Here is a 14,439-nt window from a genome sequence, read left to right as displayed (position 1 = left end):
GACGTAGTGTGTCGTAATGCACATGCACTAGGAGTTCGCTAAGGTACTGTGGGGCAAGACCATTTAGTGCTTTGTATTTTAGAAGTTTTACAAGTATTTTATAATCAATACAAAACATTTTACTGGGACCATGTAATGTAGCTAAGATAAGAGTAATGTGATCAAACTTTCTAGTTCTAGTAAGAACTCTAGCTGCTGCATTTTGAACACACTTAGTGGTACAGCTAGATAGTAAGGCATTACAGTAGTCCAATCTTGAAGTGATGAATGCATGGACTAGCTTTTCTGCATCATGTGAAGAAAGTATGTTCCTAGAAATATTATTTACATGAACTTCGAACGAGAGACTGGGATCCATGATCACGCCAAGATCTTTAACTGTTAGAGAAGATGTGATTTGGAGACCATTGAGCTTCATTAAGTAATTAGACAGTTAGGACCTAGCTGTCTCTGGGCCTAATAGAAGCACCCCTGTTTTGTCAGGATTATGTGAGAGAGAGTTTCTCAACATCCAGAGTATGGCGTCCTTTATGTATTCCTCAATAATACTAAGCCAATATATGTCCTCTGGTTTGGCTGAGCGTCATCAGCGTAGCAGTGAAAACTATCACCTATCACACTGTTTATTTATAATGTCACCTAGAGGTAGCATATATACTGGTAGCAAACAGCTAGATAAGATTTAAACCAGGAAAGGGCTATTCCCCTAACCCCAACATTTTCAAGTCTATCTAGTAAAATGAGATCTATAGGGTCAAATGCTGCACTCAGATCAAGCAATATAAGCAAAGAAACATAACCCTGGACAGAAGCCAACAAGTCATGAACTACTTTAATCAGTGCTGTTTCTGTACTATGAGTCACAAACCCTGACTGAAAGACTTCATATATCTGGTTCTGATTCAGGCATGAGCTTAGCTGCTGAGCTACAGCTTTTTCTAGGATCTTGAAAATAAATGGAAGGGGTGAGATCAGCCTGTAGTTTAACAACTGACATGGGGCGAGGTTAGATTTTTTTTTAAAAGTGGTCTGATTACTGCTTATTTGAATGATTTAGGTATGTAGCCAATGTTTAATGGGGGTTTATTAAATTTAGTAAAGGTTCAATTACTTCAGGTAGGATTTCCTTAAGAAAGTGTGTGGGCAGTGAATCTAGTAAGTAAGTGGAGGATTTTGAGCACGAGATCAGAGATGTAAGTTCTGGCTCTTGGATAGGTGTAAAGGATTCTATAGTCTTTTTTGGCTTGGTTGTTCTGATCTCTAGGTAGCTGCCCATTGTCACATTAATACTCTGAATGTTATCTCTAATGTACTTAATTTTCTCATTGAAGAAATTCATGTAATCTTTACTACTGTGTGACGGTGTAATCTGAGCATCGGTGTCTGTTTTATTCCTAGTTTGATGTGCAATTAAATAGAACTAAATAGTAATTGCGGATTATTTTTGTTATTTTCTATTAGGGTCGAGAGTAGTACATCGATAGTATGACTATGTTCTCTATATCCACACCGGTATTAAAAGTGTATGTCCACCAGAGTGTGTGGGTTCTCTTATACATTGGGTGAAACCAATTGATTCTAATATAGAACTAAAAGCCAAATTCAGAGGGTCTTGGGCACTGTCAGAGTGAATATAGAAATTGCCAACAAGACTGGTTCTTTCTACTAGAGTGACTAGATTAGAGAGGAATTTTGCAAACTCATTAATAAAATCTGAATAGGGTCCTGTTTGCCTGTAGATGCCAGTTAGTGGAAGAGTCTAAACGGGCTCTTTTTGAGAACAATGAATTGTCAACCTTGTCTTGCTATTCCCCTGTCAAGTCGTTCCAAATCTCAGAATCATCAGGGTCATCAGGGAAATCATAGTGGACTTTTTTTCTTTATATTTGTGCCATATGTCACAGGTAACATGTTCAACCTTTGTTACTCTTCATATACTTGCTCAAACTCTTGAGAAATTCTTTGCCCATATCAGAAACTGAAGTGGCTGCATGCAAGCAACTGGGATTTCAACTGAAGTCATCTTCATTGTTGATCCAGTGTGCTGTGGCTCCAAGAAAGCCTCTCATCCTAGAGTCTGACTATATGTTTACAGTCAGTGACACATCTCCATTGGCAAGTTAATTTTTCATTTTAGTTTGCCTATCTGCCACCAGACTGTCAAGCTTTGTTCTTTGACTCAATAGGTAGTACTTGTTCATTATTGACAAAAAGTAATGAAAACTTTGATGTTCCATTATGGATCTTGGATTGTTGAAGGTCCAAGTTTTAATGGCTTTCTGCTGAGGGTCATTGCAGTAGTATACTGGCATTTGTCTTTGATTCAATGAAATTCGAGATTAAAGGCTGGTTAAAGACTTGAAACTTGCTTGACTGACTTGGTATTCATGACTTGACACTTGACTTAGACTTGAGAGAGATGGCTCAATATGACTTTTATTTTTACTGAAATTTGTTTTTATAGAGATTAAGTTATTTTTTTGATTTTGAAGCATGCCTGGGTATTAATATTACAATGTGCACAAACCTGGCAACCTTCCAGGATGCAGCAGACTAGAAGAAGCCAACGTGCGAGGAAGGGGATATTCCAAAAATAATAACGTTTGGATTTAAGGATGTCCATGATAGCAGTAATGCAGAGAACAGAAATATGCCATGTCTGCACTTCAATGACACCATCACAATGTCCAATTTCATCTACAAAATGCACAAGGAAAGGTATGTGACATTTTTTAGCTAACTTATTGGCTGGTTGAATGCTAGCTAGCTGGAAAGGTAAGATTATCTAGCTAATGCTAACTAATTTATGCAGTTAAAACAATCAATGACTGTCTTTTAGCGGATGGTTGAAGGTTAACTAGTAAGGTAACATTAGCTAGATCGGTAAGTTTAAGATATGTTAGACTTGGCTTCAAATTGACTGGGCATTTTACTTAATAGACAAAACGGCCAATTCATAGAAATTGGACTGGAATATGTAGAATGGAAAATTCTATATGCTTTTCTTACCTGGGCTTCTGACATGCTGTTAATATTTTTTAAGACTTCCTGATTGAGTCCTAGTTATAGTTGCTACAGTTTCCAGGGTTAATATTAACTGCCCGTCTGCCTGTCATTTTCTCTGTTTTTGGATATTTTCATAAATACACTTTAAATGTTCTTACTTATAGCGTGATATCCATGTTTCATATCGAAATGTTCAGACCAGTGTCAGCTCTCTTCCTAATAAGGTACAATTTGACCTAGAGCACTGCATAAATGAATGCTCAGTTTGGTCAAACAAAAGTCATGAATTTTGCACAGAAGCACCATTTGGCATGCTAGCTAGCTAGTAGCAGACATCGTTCCTAAATGCGACTGTAGTTATCTAAGTCCACTATTATAGTGATATTGTAAAAGGACTTTCATTTAGCCATTAATCCTTTATTTTCAGATTTTTCTTCATCAAAGGATTCAAACCCCTCAGGCCCCAAAGCTCCATTACCTGCATCACTGCTTTCCAAATTGGCTGTAACTTCAGTAGCTGTAAACCTTTTGCACAAAATTTTAACTAGCTAGCTAACTGTCAGCTGACTGAGGAAGGAAATGTTTCCGATGTGAAGAGTAAATCCCTCGTGATTTCATGATTGTTTATTGGTTAGTTTCACACAAATTGACAAACACATCAGTCACACATGGTGATTAGGCAGATAAGACCCAATTGGCACACAAACACAAACACAGGGACCAAACAATGAGATGACGTGTATCTTAATCTGTGTCTAATCTCTTATAGGCTTTTTACTCTTACTATCAACAAAATTGAAAGGGCAGAGTCTACAGATTCAGGAAACGTTTGAACTATATTTCTATGCTGACTTATTGCAAAGATATTAATAAGAACACTGCAAAACATTAAAGCCAGTGCACCAGCGCATACTGGTTGACCACAACAGGTTATAATTGACCCCTGAAACAATAGGAAATCTCAGATAGAAACATGGAATTTGAGTGGTTATTTGTGTTATTCTGCTGAGAAAAAAACCTTGGTTCCGGGAGGCCTGATATTTTGCAAGCTAGCCTGCTGCAGAGTGCAGAGTCCCTTGGCATTTTATGATTGTTAGTCACAGCTAACAATAAATGTTTAACATGGGATCCTTTGCATCTCTTGTTTATACACATTTCAACAATGGAAGGTAGTGACTAATACAAGACCCTAGTAATAATTATAAGGTATGAAATACCTGTTTGCAGTTTCTGAGTAGTTGTTAAAATATGCCTGATCTTTCATGTTACACACCTATTAAATTGCTGGCTTGCTAATAGTGGCTCTTGTTTGCAAGTTGTGAGCAAGTTCTTATTCACTGTGCAAAATGGAATACACATGTTTTCACCACAAATGTGAACCCACTGTCCTAAAGAATGGCCTAAAATATGGCCTAAAATCTGTTGTATTGGACCATCTGCTATTATATTCAGGACCAAGGTCCAGGTTGTTCATCCTGTAGTATGAGCATCTCCATTTGGTCTTGAACTGCCAGCAAGATCATTCATGGACACATCGGTTTCCTTTCCTCCTTGAACAAGTCTGACCTGGTCAACGTTGCTACCAGATTCTCCTCTTTGCTGTGTCCTCGATTTGGAATGCTTACTTTTCTCTCATTACACCTGTAAGTCTCTTGTCCCTTAAGGTCGGCGTCTTCCTTATAGGTTCTCTTTCTCTCACAGGTTCACTGTGGACTAATGTCTCCTGATGCTCATCAAGGGCTCAGCACAATGAGGATTCACTTGATGGATCACAGGTAGGTAGAGCATCTGTTCGTTCCTTTTAACTCTGCTTTATCAGGTAACCAAATCTTAGTAAGAAGTCATTGAAAACCTTTTCTGCTGCAGTCTTGCTTGAAATGTTGCATACCTTTTGAAGTGGTTGACCACAACCAGAGTATACTTGTATCCACTCCTACTAGGCACTAAGTGCAAGTAATCAACAGAAATTAGATCATATGGATTACTGTTGGTTGTGCTGGCCTTGGGGGTGTGCACATCTCATGGGTTCCTTTGTTTTGGAGCCTTCTTGTCCTGTATGTAGGTGTCCCATATGGCTTATAACCAGCTGGCAGAACTAACTGCTATTATCCACCCACTCTAAATCCTTTTTATCAACATGTATCATATCTGACTCTTTTAGCTTCAGGATCTCTCCAGTCACAGGATCTTCTTGCTGAGCTTTCTGCAGTTTTGATGGGTCTGTGTTTGGTAACTAATGTTTGGCTCAAGTTTTGATTAAATAGCAGTGACTCAATACACATCAAGCATTTTTCTCTGTTTGGCTGCCTTCCCTTGTAGCACTCTGTTTCTTTGGTGTGCGCCTCTGTGCACTTGAATCAATGTCAAGGGGGCATTGTGAGACAGTGTCTGCATCTGCTTTATATTTACTAGACCAATAACAAAGGAAAATCCAAAAATTGGTCAACTCAGCAACATGTCCTGTGGCATTCAACATATGTTATTGGATTCTTTTGTGAATAGCTGTTAAAGTGAGGGGTACAAAACAAGTAGTCTCTGAAGTTCTCTCAGACAGCCCACTTGAGGTTGAGAAACTCACAAAGGTTCGCAGAATGGAGTCTCTAATTTCTTTGTGCAACTCTGTAGCCATTGATTTGGAGATTCTGTCACTGGTACAGAACAACTCCCAATCCTTTGTCAGATGATGACACATGTATACTGGAGGCAAGTGTTTGCACTTTGCATTTTTCTGTTCTCTGTTGTTCATGTGAGTGCCCTGCTGAGGCACTCAATGGAAGCAGCTCACAGATGTTCTTGGTGAAGTAGGAGGAAATCTTGGATATATACACACAGTAACTCTTTCTTCTTGCATTCTCTGCAGATGCAGATGTCTTATCCTGTAAAACACAACCTCAAGGTTTGTATGTTCAATTCCAAAACCAGATATAAATCACTTCATGCTTTACTAGCTCACGCTTGGTGAGTCTAAGCTTACCCTATAAAGATGAAGGCTCTGGGCTTTTCTAAGCCTCTCAACATTTTCCTCAAAGGTCCACGCATTATTTAGAATACTATCCAAGCGTTCTTCTTGGAGTGTTGAGAGCATTTATTTTATGGATCATGGCTGACACATTCGTCAGTCTGAAGAGGATACACACCCAAATCCTAAAGATTCTAGGACATGTCGAAGACAGTGAGAATCTTTCTGTAGCTTATCCGTAGTGGTAGGTCTTCCATTGAGGTGTATATTATGTATGGCTTGTTCATTCAGAAACTAGTAATTCATACACTGTTGGAGGGTGCTATCTTTTTTCACATACAGACAAGCAGTTATGAGTACGGAGAATCAGACTATGTTTAAGAAGATCTTCAGTGTACTTCTTAGGTTTCCTTGTAGGGAGTGGGGAAGGGGGGATTCAAAATAAATATTTCTTTAGTCTTGTGAATAAGTAAATTATCTTTCAAAGTGATGCACATTTAAACTAAGTATGTACCCCCGGTCATGGCATGACTTTTCGTACAAAGGCTTTGCCAATCCACATTTTGCTTCATCCTGCTTAAGTTGAAGGATCCTATGGTTGGTTTACACTATTATGAGATCCACCACCTGGATTTTTAGAGACTGACCCTCACCTAAACTTGGTGGTTAAATCTCCCTACCCCAACTAATAGCACAATCCTGGTTATGTGCTGGAGTCTCCTTAGTGTTGTTCTGGGAGGCAGGAAAAGTTTGGTGTGGTTATATTTGGTATTTATTTGGTGTGGTTATCCTTGGAAGTCTTCAAATAATGAACATTTACCAATTACCATTACCAATATCCATCTGGTTCAAGGAGTACAATTATCTGCCTTTTGTTTTTAATGTGCTCACTGAAATAGTAAATTAACAATTTTAAGTTACTTTGTGTTGCTGTCAAGATTGAAAGAAGGTAGTTAGAATAGGTCATGTTAGCTACCAGCAATCTCTAAGTAACTAGGTAGCATAGCTAACTAAATAGTATAATAACCTAGCTAGCTTGTTTACTTTATTTTATTTACAGTAGTTGGTAGACACTCTTGTTCAGAGCTACTTACAGAAGTGCTTTGAAATCTATATAAAATAAATATCCTTATGTTACAATAGGTATGTGTTAAGAATACTTATGAAGCTAAAGCCCTGGCCCAAGTTGAAAGAAGATAGTAAATAAGTTAAAGGGTTTTTAAAAATACATAATTGCATATTTAAGTGCTTAGTGACTCTGTGAAGATGAGTCTTCAATCTTATAAGACGTATTTTCAGCTTGCATGCCATTCAAATACATAGGCTGTGTTTATTGTCGTATAAAATTACTATAAGATGTATCAATCCCTTTATCAGCTATATTTTTAACTTATGTCTAGTTAATCAGCAAGACATAAATCAGCTAGTTCTTATTAAGTATTGTAGGTCTATTCTGCCAGGTATTGTGTGTTCCTGTGGCAGGTTTCATATTTGGGTGCTTCTAACATGGTTCATGCCCTGGTAGACTTGACCTACAATACTTAAATAATAACTGGCTGAATGTGATGGAACATGAAAAAGTGACCTCTGGGAGGAACTGAACAATAAATGTTATATTCATTGCTACAGGTTTTGTTGGTCATTCCAACTTATTTCAAACAATAACGCTTGGTCAAAATACTACCTAACTTGCACTGACAGAAATCTGTGGAGGTTAGTGAGAATTAGAGTTGGGGTCAGATGAGAGTTCTGAAAAAGAATTCTCCTTCCTGAGGGTGAATATTCATACCTTTAGAGAGAGATGGATTTTGCACTTTCTTTCAAATATCATTGGTAGAATCTTTGGGTATTGCCTGGCCACTCACTCTATTATCTAAGAACATCAGCCAGAAGAGTTTTTAAGAACTTCAGAGGTCCACATGTATCATTTAGAATGCATTAAACAAAATGCATGTAATGTAGCAATCTGCAGAACATGTTTGTCCTTTTGTTTAAAACAGAATAAACAAACCAATAGTGACTTTGGAAAAGACAGGCTAATGCTAACCACAGTAAAATAGTAAAATAAAACTGATGTGAGAAACAGTAAATCTGAGAAAATGTCTCAAATGGTCTACAAAGTTTTATAAGTGCCGTCTGTATCTCACATATATAAAATTCATGACTAGGTGTAGCCGAGTAATGGGCAATCAACAGTCATGACATGCACGCTGCTAATTGGGTGTAATTGACTCATTTAATGAAAGAGGCGTGTTCAAATTAATAGCAGTGTTGAGTTCAATTAGTGAGGTCATTCATTCTATGAAGAAACAGGTGTCAAATATGGCCCTTATTTAAAGAAGGAGGGCAGCAAATGTAACTGCTGGTTTTAGCGGTTGCTCAGTGAGTAAAATGGGTCGTTCCAGACATTGTACCGAAGGAGAAAGAACTTTGATCAAGAAGTTGATTGGACAGGGGAATACATAAAGAAGTGCAGAAAATAATTGACTGCTCAGCTAAAATGATCTCAAATGCTTTAAAATGGAAAACAAAACCCGAAACACGTGGTAGGAAAAGAAATACTACCATCCGCGTACATCATAGAATAACAAGAATGGCAAAGAAGCATCCAATGATCAGCTCAAGGGAAATCAAAGAAGACATTCAGTTACCTGTGAGTACTGCAACAATCAGAAGATGCCTACGTGAATCCAAACTATTTGCAAGAAACCCTCGTAAAGTACCATTACTGAAAAAAAGACGTGTCTGTGGCCTTTAGACCCAATAAGGATTACAGTTTGCCAAAGAACACATTGACTGGCCTAAAGAGAAGTGGTGCAAGATTGTCCTTATTGGGTCTAAAGGCCACAGACAGTTTGTGAGATGACCCATAAACACTGAATTCAAGCCACAGTATACTGTGAAGACTGTAAAACATGGAGGTGCAAGCATAATGGTTTGGGGATGTTTCTTATACTTTGGAGTCGGACCCATTTATTGCATACCAGGCACGATGGAACAGTTTGAATATATCAAAATACTGGAAGAGGTCATGTTGTCTTATGCTGAAGAAATGCCCTTGAAATGGGTGTTTCAGCAGGACAATGAACCCAAACACATCAGCAAGCGGGCAACATCCTAGTTCCAGACCAACAAGATTGATGTTATGAAGTGGCCAGCCCAATCCCCAGACCTGAGACGTCTTGAGAATTTGTGGAGTGACATCAAAAATGCTGTTTTTGATGCAAAAACCCAAGAATGCAGAAGAACTGTGTAATTTAGTCCAGTCATCTTGGGCTGGAATATCTGTTCGCAGGTGTCAGATGTTAGCTGACTCCATGCCACACAGGTGTAAAGCAGTTATCAGAAATAAAGGTTATACAACTAAATATTAGTTCAGTGATCAACAGAAAAGCTAAATCTGTAAACAATTTTGTTTATACTATAAATATTTGAGTTTGTAAATGAAAAAGAAGACACTGCTATTTTTTTGAACAGCCCATTATTCTTTTTTTCTTCATTTTCAGTTTAAAAACTTATATTTTGTTCATGTTTTCATTTGGAATTGAATGTGTAGTGCCCTCAGTGCCTTGGTGTATATGGAAATAAATGCTATTATGAGGATTGAGCTTTTTCTCAGTTGTTTGAAACACACTGCTATTATTTTGCACATAACTGTATATATAAATCGGTCAGTCAATAATTTAAAAACATCAGCATATGTTTTGTTATATTTCATGTCAGATAACTTTAGCAAAGACCTTTATTGCAGAGAATCCCAGCTACTATAATAAATGCACGCATATATTCTTGTATTTGTTCTTATTCCTATACTTGATTCTAATCTCTAATGCATCTTCTTTATGTCATTACTATACAGTGGAGTTCCTGTGGAGCCATACTACAGAGAGTATGTGTGTGGGGTACATGTCTACACATGACAGTAAGGCCAGAGTAAGGAAATCTCAGCATACAACTAATTATAAAAATATTTCTAGTCACATTTTCATTTAGTTTTCATTTTAATTTTCAGTTTTCTTGTTTTCTTTCAGGTTTTTTGCTTCATTTTTCCAGTTTCTTTTATTTCTGCATTACCCTTTGCTTTTCCTTTAAATGTTCTATTTACAATACCTATTAAAAAGGGTCATTAATGACAGCTACACTCTGTCAGGTTATTGCACCAAAGGGAGAGTGCATTGTAGTTTGTCTTATAAAGAACACTACTTTCTACTTAAAAGCACACTGCACTTCAAGCTTCAAGTTTTTCTTACCATATGCTCCAAAAACAATATTCTACCAAGTGTTGGGGCCAAAAGGTGGATGTTCTATGGCTGCAGTGACATGTTTAGCATAATATTAGCTACATGTCTCCAAATGTAGTGTGCATAATTTGAATCTGATATACTTTGCAAATGTCTCTGTTGTCTTTTAAAAATAGTTAAAAGATTATAAACAGGATACACAATTCTGAAAATGTCTTACAATTTCTTATATCTTGCTATGCCTGGGTGATTTTTTTTTTTCCTTCTGGGCACTTTTTTATCTTTAGTGTTCTACATGTATTCATTTTGCATTACATAGCAAAGTTTTAATTTTCAGGTTTTCCAGTCAACTATGGTTACTTCTCTAAGACAAAACTCGAGTAGATGGTATTCATCTTCCCATGCTTGCCTTGAACCCAGTCATTTATTTATACAATGGAATGTTCTAGGAACCTTACAAGTATTTTTCTAAGAGCCTTTAAAAAGCAGTAGTGCAGCCCAGATACTCAACCAGCAAAATTTTAGTTGATATAGTTAATGAAACCGAAATCTCTTAAGTGAGCAACTACTCTGCTGTCTTTTGTCTCTTAGTCACTCATTATTTTCTGCCTTTCTTTCTTTGTTTCCTTTCTCTCACATTGCAGACTCATATATCCAGACTGCCTCCTGGAGCTGTTGCTGGACAGTCACTGGCAATTGAAGGTGGAGTGTGTAGGCTGGGAGTGACTGACTGACAACACCGATTTAATGTCCATTTGTTTTTTCAGCAGCAATTGCTCAAAGTAAAATCTTCATGGACAAAGTCTAGGAAATGTGGTGTTAGTACTGAATTATTTTTTTCCTGTAATAAGAAGCTTTTTTCTCAAGTAGGCTAAATGGTTAAAATGTTTAAACCTAAAGCCAATTTTTTGTTAACATTTTTAATCATTAAAAGAAAAGTTCTATCAACCAAGACAGCTTTTGAGTTAATTTCTTCCTCTTTTAGTACTGCAGAGGTTCTATGAGGCTAACAAGTCATGGGCCAGATTTACTAAGCATTTTGCATGTGATAATGTGTTTTGCCTATGCAAAAGTTGTCATAGCTGATTTATCAAAGGTGCACAGAACCCTTTGTCAGGGTCACCACTGAGATGCAAGTTTTAGCACTTCTTACTTCATTTGCATTTTAAGCAGTGGCAATGATGAAGTGCAGAATTTCATTTGCACTGGCGACATTGTTTAGTGCAACAATATGCTTAGTGAGACATATACAGTTTCCACTAGTGCATGATGGAACTATCGCATCAGTAGCAAGTTTGTCAAAATATTATGTTTAAAAAACACTTAGTATTGTGGTTAACATGCATCCTTTAACATTACATACAACATTACTTAGAAAATACATTTCTTTGGGTTAAATATTCTGCACTGCACTGATCACTGTCATTATGTGAAAGGCAGTGACCAAAAAGAGGCAGTGGAAGACAAATCAAAATCCTTAAATCATTTTAAGTATCCGCATAATTTCTTTTGAATTTATTGCTTTCCTTTTATTTGCACGAGGCTAACATGGGCCAGATTTAAAAGGTATTGTAAAATGTTGGAATGTTGTAAAATGTTTACTATTTTTTGATTACATTTTTGTAAACAGTACCACTTATATTAATGAGTGAGAGTGAGTCAATTGGATAGTTATCTTTAGATGGTGGTTTACACTTTGCTGAACAGGAACTGAGAGCCATAGTCTTAGAGCCTTATAATATGTTTTCATGACCCCAGTGATTTGTTTTTTGTATTCTTCCATCAATAAATAAAACACTGCATGAATCCAATGTCATGTCAGTTACTCACAGTAGATGGTAGTGATACTATTTATATTTCATTTATAATTTTACTCATGTATTACACTTTATTTGTGTTTATAATTAATCTATGTTAAGTTCTATGAAAAGTTTGTGTTCTGGCTGTATGTGTGAGAAGGTCTCTGTTCCAGTCTTTGCAAGGGAGCACATTTTGGTATGCTAGGCTTGACCTTCACCACATTGGAACAGAAGTAATGCTTATCTCTGAAAGAGGCAGTAACCCACCTGTTTGTGGCTAGGCAGAAATGTAAATGAAGTATTGCATGTTGCAAACTTTACTAAGACTTTGTGTGTTTCTTGATCAAGGCTAAAGAACACTAATATTCACCACACACTCCATTAGGTCCCGCTGCTATTGTGGATTTACCTGCTTCACAGTCCTACGAACCTGTGTGCTCACATCACCTGGAGTACATTCACCTCAGGATTACAGGGTACTTTTGAGGAGGTGTGTCTGTTCACTCTGTCAGATCTGTCATAAGATGATCTCTCGGGTCTCGAAATTATTCATGTAGTTAGATTGGATTCCCTGCCACATACTATGTGTGTTGGTATCTAGGTAGCAACTCTCAAGTCTTTGCAGCTCTGGTGGTATTTTGTATCTTATATTTTGCCTTCTTGTACTCCATGTTATCCCTTTACTTGAAAGCTGCACACTGTTTCCTGATCTTCATACTTATGTACATCTGCATTGAAACAGTGCTTTTGGTTGGGGAAAAACATGAATAGTTCAGCGAGGGTCAGATGGAAATGCGCCGGTTAACATGATTACTAACAGTCTATGTGTTTTTGTGTTATTTTTGGCTTCCTTAAAAATGTTTCTGTCTGTAGCCTACAGGCAACCCTGTACTGCCAGTCCATATTTTAATGGTTCAGACTGTGACTGGATTCAGCCTTGTGTCTATAAGCTGTAACAGATTGCCAGGTGGTCAGATTTAACAAAAGCGGGTTTGGAAACAGCAGTATGTACATTACTTATGTTGCTGTATGAATGGTCAAAAATATTGTTTCCTCTTTTGGGAAAAATTAACAAACTGGTAGCGTTCAGCCATGTTTTACAGTGCTTAAATCTCCCAAACCAAAAAGGGCAGCATCTGGTTAGGTATTCTTGTCCACGGATCATCTCGTGCAGTTTTCTGAGTGTGGTGTTCTCACTGGCAGTGAGGGAGTTGCACACAACTTTCAGTATAATGCACTGCAGTTCTCTCTGTAAATAAAATGGCCTGCAATTTAACATTCAACATTCTAGGACCGGGAGATATTACTTTCTGCTTGATTTAAATTGTAGATGTTTCTCTTTCAGTACTTCACTATGAACAGTGGTATTTTAATGATGGCTCTTTCTTGATAGTCTGCTACAAGTTTGATAGTGTAGAGCCTAAAAGTGTAATGTGCTTTACAATAAAGTTCTGTTTTAGGTTCCCTAATGTTTAGTTAAGAGTAGTTCCTTGCTCATTTAGACCCCAAACAATGTTTTTTATGTTTGTTTTGCCTGATACATCACAATTATTCTCAAAGGCCATGTTAAATATATGATCTTGGTGTTGAGAAACGTCTTTCTTCTAAATTCTTATAACAAAGAAATGATGTTGCTGAATATTTACATTTACCTGACGCTTTTATCCAAAGCAACTTGAACTGGCAAGCTTCTAATTACTAGTCAAGTACCGTAACCACTCAGCTGCCACTGCCAACAACAGAATTGACTCTGATGTTCTGTCTTTCTATTAGTTTATTCATATACCCTATTAGCAAAAATGAGAGGAAAGGGGAAAGATTGTAATGGGTTGTAATGGGATTATAATGAGTATTTATAGATTGAGAAAGGAACGGAGGATTTACAGTTGAAATCCAGTTTCCACTTGTTTTCTTGGTTTCTAGGACTGGGTCTTCTATCCTCAGTTACCCTTCAGCAACATAGATGTGCAGAAGTTGCTTCCAGTGAATAATCACAAATTTAACCATCATCAGTCCCTCACCCAGTGAAGTGTAGACGTCTTAAACCGAAGAAGAAAAATGTCCATGGTATTGGATAGGTGCATGGTATCAGCTAATATACTGATTTCAGGTATTGGAATCTGTATCAAGAAAGAAAATGGGATCTACACATCCTTAATGATAGCTTTATTTCATGATTTTCTCCATGTAGTTTTCTAGCCTTTTGTGCAATTGTAATTGAAATGTATACAGAATAGGGGAATTATATAGAAACAAATATCGTCTTAAAAAGAAAAAATATATGAATTTCATTGTTTCATGATATGGTTCTTATGTAGTTTATACTGTAGCATGAAGGATTTAGTCAGCACAGCCAATATTAATGTCCAGCAGTGAGACTAGACTATACAAACATCAGGGGCTAAGCCCATTTTACATTTATACAGCCTAGACT

General features: G+C 37.1%; 1 protein-coding gene across 8 annotated transcripts in view; it reads left to right on the top strand.

The window, feature by feature from the left end:
• tasp1 (taspase, threonine aspartase, 1) overlaps nt 1-12,285 on the top strand; it is a 50,844-nt gene extending 38,559 nt beyond the window's left edge. For 4 of the 8 annotated variants that reach the window (XM_035529648.1, XM_035529646.1, XM_035529644.1 and 1 more), the window contains 2 exons: nt 9,825-9,898; nt 10,851-12,285. In XM_035529648.1, coding sequence (XP_035385541.1) covers nt 9,825-9,898; nt 10,851-10,940 — 164 coding nt within the window. In that variant the 3' untranslated portion in view covers nt 10,941-12,285. The other 4 variants (XR_004776462.1, XR_004776463.1, XM_035529647.1 and 1 more) reach the window with 4 other exon arrangements.
• The last annotated feature ends 2,154 nt before the right edge of the window (nt 12,286-14,439 follow it).

This window comes from Electrophorus electricus, chromosome 9 (genome assembly GCF_013358815.1).
Source record: "Electrophorus electricus isolate fEleEle1 chromosome 9, fEleEle1.pri, whole genome shotgun sequence".
NCBI classification, from domain to species: Eukaryota; Metazoa; Chordata; class Actinopteri; order Gymnotiformes; family Gymnotidae; genus Electrophorus; species Electrophorus electricus.
The sequence above is the reverse complement of the archived record's forward strand: the minus strand, read 5'-3'. Positions and strand labels throughout refer to the sequence as shown.